At 47.7% G+C, this 11,657-nt stretch overlaps 2 protein-coding genes across 2 annotated transcripts; both read right to left on the reverse strand.

Annotated features, from left to right (window-relative positions):
• Positions 1 to 5,302: 5,302 nt before the first annotated feature.
• LOC146758081 (uncharacterized) lies at positions 5,303 to 7,759 on the reverse strand. Its single transcript, XM_085518318.1, has one exon. It carries the CDS (start codon positions 7,375 to 7,377, stop codon positions 5,359 to 5,361), a length of 2,019 nt encoding a protein of 672 aa, XP_085374444.1. The 5' UTR covers positions 7,378 to 7,759; the 3' UTR covers positions 5,303 to 5,358.
• A 1,121-nt stretch (positions 7,760 to 8,880) lies between these two features.
• LOC146758082 (obscurin-like protein 1) lies at positions 8,881 to 10,571 on the reverse strand. Its single transcript, XM_085518320.1, has 2 exons — positions 10,307 to 10,571; positions 8,881 to 9,662 (listed from the first exon to the last, which is right to left on the reverse strand). The coding sequence occupies exons 1-2, from the start codon at positions 10,503 to 10,505 to the stop codon at positions 9,328 to 9,330; spliced, it is 534 nt and encodes a 177-aa protein (XP_085374446.1). The 5' UTR covers positions 10,506 to 10,571; the 3' UTR covers positions 8,881 to 9,327.
• Between the last annotated feature and the right edge of the window lie 1,086 nt (positions 10,572 to 11,657).

Here is an 11,657-nt window from a genome sequence, read left to right on the forward strand (position 1 = left end):
TCCACTTTCTTCAATTTTCACATCTGAAAGCTCCTTGATAAAGTAATTAGGTTTTTCTGGAAGGGAAAAAAAAAGGATGAGGGTGTAGGACAAAGGGATTTGTTACCTGAAGGCTTTATGATCGTTAATGGCTTTACGATCTCTCGCCTCCAACTGAAGCAGTAGTTAGACCAATTACCAAGTGACACCAAGGTGGTAGCGTGGTAAAATGGCGATTTATTGAAGCACACATGACCTTATATAACCTTTGTCCACTTCGTCTACGCCTACTGTATTACACGTAGCAAGATTCTTCCAGAATATGGGGAAGGGCCTGTCACGTCACAGCCCGATAACATCCCCGTATTTCGCCTAATACAACATTTCCCCCTCCCCATGCTTAAAAGGCTTAACCCGTTACAATACGCAACAATATCTCTCCATCTTCCTCTTCACCTTCTTTGCCTTCTTCTGATTCTTCCTTAGCACCTTCCTCCTCTTCTTCAGCCTCTTCACCTCCTGCTTCTATAGAGTTTGCAGATTTCACACATATATACAAGGTCACACATTTATAGGTCTATAAGCTTATAGATTTATATTGTGTAAACTTCTCTTTAAATCTTAACACCTAAATCTCACCTTAAAGCCTATCTTGCATCTTATGATACTCTATTTGCGTATTAACCATTCTTTCAGCCATGCGTTGCAGGCAGCCTAGCAAGCATTGAAACACACACGGCACACAAGCCATAAATGCGAGGAATATGAGAAGCCCTATCAGCACTACCTTAAGCAATTGCTTGAACCATGGTGCAATACCACCAAACCAACTCTCCAACCAGTTACCAAAAGGATCATCTTGGATGCCAATCTTCTTGGTGTGATCTTTTAACCACTCCAACTTCTTGTGCAATGACTCACTATGATCACTCAAGTTAAAACAACACATCCCATCAAAGTCTTTACAACCATGACCCTGTGCGAGAAGCAAGAAATCAATTGCTGCTCTGTTTTGAAGCATAGCATGTCTAATACTGTCAGTGTCTTCAAGTAGCTCACTCAGCAGTGTGGAAGTCATGTTAGCCTGTTTCACGGACCAGCAAGCGAGTCTCTCTATCTCTTTTAGCGCCTGCGCTGCAGCTGCTCCTGGTGCAAAAATAGATGCAAAAATCCTTGCTGTTGGTCCCCAAAGTTGAACTTTGTCACCACAGTCCGATGCCAGTGTGTGAATGCTCCGTCTCTTCCGAGATTTCGTCATGTTTCTGGTCAGGCGCACCCAGTCGAGGGCTCGTGGGGACAAGATGGTTAACCGTCCCAAATAACAAGGTCCTCCCACTGCATTTGATGGTATACCTTGCCATGCACGGTCACCACAAATCAAGAATATACCCGGTGGCAGTGCTTTCGCAGTGGAGTTGTTCCAGATGTATTTTTCTAGCCCCTGTTCTTTTGCCCTGGGTTCAAAACAGCAGCCTTTTGCATACTTGCTGCTGAGATTACAATTTATTCCCCGTTGAGAACCATCAGGCCTCGACACATTAATGACACCAGGGTTACTCACCCAATGTTCAGGCAGACAATAACTACTATTTTCCCTAGGTGTGGATGTGTTTGGAAGGAAGCCACAATATGACCCTTCCCAGGTAAATAGCTCTGTATTGTGTGGATAGACGGTAGTGAATGGATCTGATCTATTTTTCCGTGCATTCCAATAAGGACCTTGAGGTGTGAGAAGATCTAAAATATTTGAACGGCTCCTCTCGTGGTTAAATCTTGCAAAGCCAATACATCCAGGAGACCACCAATAGCCTCCCTCTTTATCCCATGTATCGTTAGGTACCTGTTGAGACCCCAATATCTGCAGCTCTTGGGGATCCCAAGGAAGAGTGACATTCAGTGTACAAACAACACATGCTATCCTTTTGCTGGCAAGGATTACAGTGTCATTCCCTAAATCTCTACGTGTGATGTTAATAGCTGTTAGTGCACAGAATTCTCTGCATGGATCTTGTATGGGATTATATGATCTTACGTATCCCTGAAACTCAGAGGAGTTCCCCCATATAGGAATCCCAATTAAACATGTTTGAAATGGCGAGGTAGTTGATTGCAGGCTAAGACAGAAATCCGTCCTGCCTGTTTGTTTCGCCCAAGTAACCCACAGATTCCCAGGTTGTTGGATCAAGTGAACACCCCCCACTGGCGACCAACATAAAGACAAAAGACATAGCAGCATCAAAATGGTGTCTCTCGTTGGCAGCAGGGGTTGTTTCTCTGGGTCCTTTGGGTTCTTGAGTCTCAAGAATTTCTTCGGTATCCAGATGAAAGATCTTCTTCTGCGCTCCACCAGTTCAGGATTCCTTGGGCGGCCGATCAAGAGGTCCTGGAAGAGGATACTCAGCTCTTGTTATTTCCCTGACATTTTCTTTTTCGCCACCAACCTCTGGCTTAATTTTTCTCGATGGCACCCAACGTATGTCTCCTGTGCCTTTGCATTTTACTGCTGCGTACCCCCTTCCCCAGACTAGTATGGACCATCCCGACTCCCAGGACCCATTATCCACCTTGATCTTTACTGGCGGGCCTTCTTCAATGATTCTTGGCCGCCAATGTTTCTGGGTGGGGGTCCTGGAATTTTCTCCTCGCTCAAAGTGATTTAGTGCATACAGTGCGCGGGCCAAGATTTCCCCTTGTTGTGATACTGGGATCTTTCCCGAATAGCCTTCCCCCTCCCCAAGGACACGAATCTTTTCCTTGAGGAGGCGGTTAGCCCTTTCGACGATAGCTTGGCCCTGCGAATTTCCCGGAATGCCTGTGGTGTGTGTGATATTCCAGCGAGCTAACCAATCTTTGGACGAACGCGAAATAAAGCAAGAACCATTGTCTGTTTTTATGTGGCGCGGCATTCCCAAAACTGCTATAGCCGTGGCCCAATGGTGTTGTGCTGCTGTAGAACTGACACGACCATGTTGTGTGGCTACAATGACGGTAGAGGACGTGTCAATAGTCACAGCCAGCCACTGTCGTGGGGCCATCCGTGGTTCCATTGTGAAGTCTGTTTGCCAGACGTCTAATGGAGCGAGACCACGAGGATTAACCCCCGCTCCTAAAGCTGGCGCAGAATTACAGTGAGGGCAGGTTTGCACTACCTCCCTAGCGACTGTAATCGGGATAGAACAGGCTCGAGCCAGTGCCTTGGCCCCTATGTGAAGTGCTGAATGAAGATCACGAGCTTCCTGCAAAGTGCACACCTGGTTCCCTGCTATCCGATCAGCCATGTCGTTTCCTGCTGTAAAGAAACCTGGCACCTCAGAGTGGCTACGAACATGAAGGATGGCAACGGGTGCAACCCTGATAGCTAAAGCATCCTCTAACAGGGCTGCAGCTGCTGTACTCGGTTGCCCTTCCTTTCCCATCCGTAGCAGCATTTTTGCCACGAACACAGAATCCGTGACAGCATTGCAAGGCTTCGTGGGCCAAAGATGTAGTGCCACTGCCATAGCCCTAGCCTCGAGCATCTGAACACTTGCTGTCTTGTCTGTTATCATCTTGTAACTCCAGCCACCCTCAACTGTTTGCCACACAGCCACCCCCTGGCCCGTTGATGACGAAGCATCAGTGAAGACTGTAGGACCGTTCACAGGGGTGTCCAGGACCCTGTGTCGCAATGATATCTGGAGGGGTTTTGCCAGTTCAAAAATTGGCAGTGAGTCTGAATAGCAAAACTTTCCGCTGAAGTCATAAACAGCCAATGACACCTCATCTGGCAGAGGTTGCACATTTCGAAAAGCTCCTGGTAAATAGATGACTTCCAAGTCCTTCCCGAAAGCTCTGATTGCAGTGAGGCGAGCCTTTCGCAGCAAATATGACAGCTGTTCTAGCCATGTGGTAAATGCTCTCACCGGCTGAGCAGAAAATAACCATGACAGTGGGCGTGGCCGAGAGTTCAAAGCATGCCCAATCACTGCAGCTGAACCATGTTGGCACCTAGTGACCGCAGCCTCCAACGGGCGATCAGGTTCCCACCTGGCAAGGGCATTGGTGGAGCAGGCTGACAGTATCTCTTGCCAGGCTGACTCCATCTCTGGATTCCAATGCCTCTCCTCTTGTGGGACTGATCCCTTCAGTTGATCATAGAAAGGTTTCATGAGGCGCGGAGGGATGCCAATGGCATTCCTCACCCATTGCAGTGCCCCCACCAACTTCTGCACATCCCATAAGTTTGTAATTTGAGGCTTAATCTCCAGCCCCTCCGGGATTACTGTGGAAGATCCAAATTTATAGCCCAGGAATTCAATCCCTGGTTCTCTCTGGATCTTTTCCTGAGAGATCACAAACCCTGCAGAGATGAGGGTGCGGACGATCTGCCCCTCCAACGTTTTCAACTGAGCATCATCAGGTGCAACAAGCAGCAAATCATCCATGTAATGGGCGATTTGGCATCCTGGCAGTGCCTTTCTCACTGGTTCTATGACTCTGCTCACCACAAGTTGACAGATCGTAGGTGAACAGACCATACCTTGCGGAAGAACCTTCCACTGGTACCTCTGAGCTGGCTCTCGATTATTTACAACCGGAACTGTGAATGCAAAGGCTTCCCTATCCTGTTTAGCCAATGGGATAGAGAAGAAACAATCCTTTAGATCAATGACCATCAGAGGCCATCCCTGTGGGACTGCTGACAACAAAGGTCCCCCTTGCTGGACAGGACCAAAGGGGATGATCTGTGAATTGACTGCTCGGAGATCGTGGAGCAGCCGAAACGATCCAGAGGCCTTCTGAATGACAAAGATGGGCGTGTTCCAATTGCTAAGCGATGACTCTATATGGCCTAGTGCAAGTTCTCTGGAAACAAGCTGTATGAGCGCTGCCAATTTTTTAGCAGGAATGGGCCACTGATCCACCCAAACAGGAGATGTATCCTGTTTCCAACGCAGCGGAATCGCATGCTGCAGCGCCAAGTGGTGGACAGTGGCCCTTAGGATAAATTTGTCAGCCGTAACCCAATGAGAAGAAGATCTCTGCCTAGCACAGATCCCATGATCGGAGCTATATTGGGGGTGATGAAAACAGTTTTTTCTATTGAGCCATCTCGATTGATGATCGAAATTCCCACTTCTGCATCCGACACAGAGGTGGTCATTTCACCCCCCACCCCTATCAGGACCTTTGATGTTGCAACCTTTGGCCACTGGAATGGCCAATCGCGCTCTGCAATAACAGTAACATCTGCACCAGAGTCCAACAAAGCTGTAAGGTACACCGTCCTAGGACCTAGTGTAGGCACTCTAGGGTCCAACGTCATCATGACCCTCACCAATGGCCTATCACCTAGATCCATCGTCAGCGCCACCGTGTGGTCAACACGCTTGGCCCATTTTAATGAAGCGGGAAGGGGCCCTGGGCCGCTGGCACCCTCCCGTTCCAGTTTCCCTGCGGCAAAACCTCAAATTTTCGACAGTGACGCGCAACATGTCCAACCCCATTGCACAACTGACAACGTTTTCCTTGCGGCTTGCTCTGCCCAGCTTTCTTGGGGCATTGTGCTTTAAAATGACCATGCTGCCCACACTTGAAACACGGACCTTTTCCCTTCTCATCCCCGGTGCGAGCTGCCATCATCACTGCAGATTTAATCGCAGAGCTGACTTCGGCAGCCATTCCCTGCACGGCAGTTGCCAAGCCATCATTATTGGAGGGAGTATTTTTCTGATGATCTAGCACATATTTGATAATCTCCCCTGGGGTGTTCAAAGTTCCAGGAGCTGCCCTAATTATCTGCTGAACGTCCGGGAGCGACTTTTGCTTGAGACAGTCTATCACAACCAAAGGCTGGACTCCCTTCGGGAGGTCAGACCCTTCAATGGCACGAATCAAGCGATTTGCAAAATCAGAAAATGACTCAGAAGGCTCCTGTTTGATGTCGGACCACGGGAGCACAGGCTCCGCAACTTTAGCCACTGTCAGCAGAGCCTGAAAGGCTGCCTTTGTAAGCGCAGCTAACTCCCCCTCTCTCAGCCCTCTTGCTTGATCCTCCGGGGACCCCACCATACCATCTGCTAGTCCCTGAAGGCGCAAGAGAGTAGTTCTTTCAACCCTAGCTCCACGGCCCTGACCTGTATGCACATTAGCCGGATGATTGTTATTACGAGCTGCCTCAGCGACAACAGCCTGAAGCAATCTATTCCATTCATCATACCACAGCGTGTACTGCACGGGCTCAAGAATCACCCTCATGAGACTGACCACATCGTACGGCAGGAGACTCGAGGCCATGAGAGCCTCAATTGCTGACATAGTTACCGGAGAACGCAAGCCCTTGTTCTTAACTAACTCTGCAAGGCGAGTAATCGCCTTGGAATCCAGAGGGGTCCAAGCCGGACCATCCTGTTTCACTATTATCGGGAGGGCAAAAGCTGTTGTTTCTGGGTCGGCTGTCTGGAGGTCCTCCCTTGTCTGGGCCCAATCAGTGAAAGTGGGTGGGCTCCACGGTACGGGTGCCGTGGGGCCACATCCCCCTTGGGCGGCCCCCTGGGCGGCCCACGCAGGACCACATCCCCCTTGGGTGGCACCTTGGGCGGCTTGGCCAGCCCCTTGGGCGGGCCACATGAAATCATCACACCCACATTCACCTTCACTATCACATGGGTTGGCACAATCCCCCCCTTTCTCGGCATACGCACAGCAACAGGCGGGACCCGACAACGAAGAAGTACCACCCCTCCTTACACTTTTCCTTGGTGACACCACACCTCCCCCTTTCAGCTCTGGTGGGACCACACCTCCTCCTTTCAGCTCTGGTGGCACCAGCATGCCTCCCCCCTTTCTCTCTCCCTTGTCCTTGTTCTTATCAGGTACAGTAGCAACATCGCATTCCTCGAGGGGCTTCCCTCCCCCTTCATCCCTGTAGGCGTCCAATGAAGGATACGAGGAGTTAGGATAGGGGGGCGGAGGCGGGGTGTCCTCCTGTTCAGGGCTGCCTTCTGGAATGTCCGTCTCAGGCGAAGGAACAGGTGTGTTCGGGGGAGCCGGCGCCATCTTGCCTTGCACTGAATCTGTAAGAGAGTCAAGACTCCCCCCCCGGCCTCCCCCCGTCTCCAAGCCCAGAATTTCTCTAGCACGTTGGTTTGCTAGCTTCTCCTCCCGTGCTGCTTTCAGCGCCTCCAAGATAAGTCCCCATACTTTGAATTCTGATACTTTTCGAGTGGCCAGCGACCTTTGAGATAGTGCGGCCGTAATTCCATCCCATCTGCCAGGATTGTATAAATCAGACGGGTTTGTTAAAAGCCCTTCCTTTTCCAGCAGCGAAAGAACTGCTGTTACCTCCTTTTTGGAAGGAGCCTGTTTCCCACAGTGAAGTTTGCAAGCGTGAAGAATTACCTTGATAACGGCTTCCATGTCGCCCCGGCCGAACGTAGTTCTCCTGGCCGCTCCCTGGCGCTTCCCCGAAGGTTCCTGGGGGTCCCCGAGATTCCGAGATTCCGGGATTCCGAGCTCGCTCTCCCAACTGTCGAAGAGTGATGGCCACTCCTCTTCGACCCTGGGCTTCCACTACTCCGCGATGAGAGGATTCGCTACCGCAGTGGGATCCTGCTGCCGTTTAGCAGACAACTACCTTGCTCCAAAAGTCCCTAATCACGCCTAATCGTGACGAATCACGTCGGCGGTCACCATTTGAAGGCTTTATGATCGTTAATGGCTTTACGATCTCTCGCCTCCAACTGAAGCAGTAGTTAGACCAATTACCAAGTGACACCAAGGTGGTAGCGTGGTAAAATGGCGATTTATTGAAGCACACATGACCTTATATAACCTTTGTCCACTTCGTCTACGCCTACTGTATTACACGTAGCAAGATTCTTCCAGAATATGGGGAAGGGCCTGTCACGTCACAGCCCGATAACATCCCCGTATTTTGCCTAATACAACAGTTACCACAACAAGTCCCAAGCATACAGAGGTGTCCTGAATCTCCTTTGCCCTCATTTCAGAATATCACATAGAGATGTAAAGAGTCTAAGACCACAGAGTCCACCCATTTACATAGGTTTGATAATTCCAGTAGATATCTGGAAAGTTCAATACCATTATACATGCGCTGGTAGGATCTCATCTGATAAACTGCATATAGTTTTGATTACACATATTCAATATAGACTAATTCAGATTGCCATCTTTTCTTGGCTCACTAACACCCAAGATCATAGAATCATAGAATGATCACAGAATCATAGAGTGGCCTGAGTAGAAAAGGACCTCAAAGATCATCTAGTTTCAAACCCCCTCCAAGGGGTCACCAACCACCAGACCAGGCTGCCCAGATCCACATCACACTGGAGAATCATTCAGTTTCCAGATTATTTTAAGGAAAAGATTTTAATCCATCATATTTTCTGAAAACTAAGAATTGATCCTGCTCAAGGAAACAGAAGAGAAAAACATCACCCACAGGCTGCAGATATTTACCTCGACTTCTCTACATGCCATCCCCAGTGTGCTTTTCAACTCACCTTGCACAGTGACCCTGGCTTTTGTTATGGAGTCCTCTGTCTCACAGGGGTACTCCCCACTGTCCTTGGCAGTAGAGTCATGGATGATCAGAATGGCCCCAGTTCCCTCCTGCTGCAAGTCGTACTTCTGGCTTTTTCTGATTGCTTTGCCATCCTTGTACCACCTGATGTTCAAATCCGGTTTTGACAGCTCACGGCTCAGGCTGATGTCCTGCCCTGCTGCTGCTGTCTTATCCTCCAGCTGTTTTGAAACCTCAGTAGGTTTTCCTGGAAGAAAACATGCTTTTTGTGTAACATACACTTAGGGTAGGATGCCTCTCTCAAAATACATGCATCTACATGCTGGAGATAAGTTAGAGAGGCACTTGCAACAGACGCCATCCTACAGCCAGCAGTAATCTGCAAAGTACAGACAATAGAATTCCAGGCAGCATTTATTTTCTCTTAAATCTACCCAATTGAGGATGATGAACCATGTCTGAAAACTGCCTCTCTCTTCTCTCCACTCATCACACTGGGAGCCTCGGATGATGCTCTCAGATGCACATGTTCTAGATAGGAATTTGTTGTACAGCTAGATGATGTGAAGGCCATCCCTTCAGCTTATACTTAGAGGATATTTGCTCCCACAGTTCCCTCAACAGATCATTCCTGATTTACTGGTAATGGAACAAGCTGGAGTGAGATGCCCATTTCCAACACTACCCCAGTGCTTTGGGTAGTTCTCACATTTGTGTAAAATGTTTCCTCCTTTTACTTATTTTTAAGAGAAATTCTCAGTGCTTTGAGTTTCAAGTAGAAGGTTGCTATTCACTTTAACCATATTATGAGTTAGCTCTCACGACAATCTTATCAGAAGACAGTTGAAGGAATCAGGCCCCAGAATCTCTCCCATCTCATTACCTTTCACAGACAGAGAGGCTTTGGAGGTTAAACCACGGGCAGTAAAAACGACTTCCTCAGTGTCAGTAGGAGTCACACTTTTGATAATGAGAGTATATTTCCGACTCACGTTAGAAGCTTTAAATCGCCCACCACTTTCCACTCTGCTTCCATTCAGTGTCCACTTGAACTCATCAATGCTTTCATGGGACGGAATGCATTCAAAAGTACAATCTTCTCCTTCCTGGATTTCAGTGTTTTTCAGCCGTTTGGTAATGCCACTATTCAGCTCTGGAAGGTAAGAGATAGGTTAGTATGAGGTTTATATGGAGAAAAGGCATTTGTGACTGACATGAGTAGCAGTACTGGTGTTTTAACTCAGGATTTGCAGAACATGGCTGTGTTCCTTACTGATGTATTCTCTAAGACATTCTCCACTCAGAATTACCAGAAAGCTATAAAAAAAAAGAGACGTGAATCTCTTGGCTTTGCTCTGGAAGAACTACAAGGCGAGCAGCTCAGTCCATGGAGCAGAATGAAGATTCAATGAGCTACAGAGGGAAAAACCTAACAGAGAGGACAACTCTAGGATGCTGCGTGAGAAAAAGGGTTTTGCCTATGACAAGAAATTAACTGTTTCTATTAGCTCATTTGTTACCATCCTACCCCTACTGGTGTTCAAACCATTTCTCCATTTTAGGGATGGTTTGAAAGGAAACATTTCCAGGACATTCTTGATGTGTTTGGTGATTTTCATGGCAAAATGAGATACATTTACATCAAAAGCAATGGGAATTTTCCAGACATCACTGTGCTAAATTGCAGTAATACACTTCTATTATAGAAACTATTAAGGCTCATGGGGGAATAGGTGTAAGACATAGTGACCACACTGAATGTGCTTTCAGCACTCCTTTACTTTCCACAGTACTTACCCTGAATGCCGACCTTTGACTTGGCAACATCAGTGCCAATATCACAGGTATAGAAACCTGCATCTGACATCTCGAGGTCATGGATAAGGGGACATAGGGTCTTCCCAGACTGTACCAGCTCATACTTGTTGCCAGAAGGTAGCACAACACCATCCTTTTTCCACACTGGTTTGACCTTCTCTTTATAGAGACTTCGCATTCCAATTTAATCACACCCTGCTCCTCAACAAAAACATCATCCAAGGACTTCATGAAGACAGCAGGCTTCTCTGCAATTAAACAGGCAAAACAGAACAACATGATACAGAAGATCAGACATTTCAAATTGCTTTCAGATTTTTAAAGAGGGATAAATAAATCTTCACCACTACTGACGACACCAATATAGAATCTAAAGCGGTTTCATGTGCGTTGACTGAATGCACTTTATGGAATTCTGAACTAATCAGTAGGAGAATACAGGGAGCAGGAGGGACAGCCTGCATTGCCTTGGGTGGGACTGATATCATATGAAGTAATTGGGATGCAGCTCTTATAAAGCTGGAGAGCTGGCATTGCCCTCACATGGAGCAGAGCTCATACAGCAGGCCACAGGATTAAGAGGAACACTTTTGATTTTCCTGTATTATTGACTCCTCTTATCTGTCTTCTATTTCACACATCAGATGTTTATACTGGGGAAAAAACTTCCACCAAATGCAAAAGAAAGGAGAAAGAGGAAATCCTTCAAACTCTGAGTGCATAGAGTAAAAGAGCTTAATTGCTGGGGAGAGCAGATTAGAATCACAGTATCCTTAGAATTGGAAGAGACCCTTAAAGGCCATCTAGCCCAGCTCCCCTGCAATAAAAAGGGACATTCACAGCTAGATCAGGTTGCTCACAGCCTGGTCATTAGTCATCCCAGAGGCAAAACACACACTGAATGATCTCTCCCTGCAGTCATAAATCCTTAATTCCATAAATCACTGGAAGAAAGCCCATCATGACTTTTGTGGCTATCTGAGCCCCAGAGAGGTGAGCTTTAGAAGCAGGATTGCTGCACAATAGAATGAACTGGAGCTCCTTAGCATCTCTTACATCCAGGAGGGGGGTGATCAGACCCACCTATCACCTTCAGGTGCGCTTTCTGACACCGTGTCTGACTTCACTGTCACTGTGCCAGCATCTTCAGGCTTAACCTGCTTCATTGTCAGTGTGCAGCAATTGCCAACGTTCTTGATGTCATTGTAATTGTTGGTGTAAAGGAGGTTGCCATTCAGGAACCATTCCATGTCCTCGTCATCATGGGACAGCTCGCAGGAGAAGACAGCAGAGCTCTCTTCTTCAATTTCCACATCCTGCAGGTGCTTCG

Source organism: Coturnix japonica, chromosome 17 (assembly GCF_054131305.1).
Source record: "Coturnix japonica strain WE chromosome 17, WE-NBRP24, whole genome shotgun sequence".
Taxonomy (NCBI): domain Eukaryota; kingdom Metazoa; phylum Chordata; class Aves; order Galliformes; family Phasianidae; genus Coturnix; species Coturnix japonica.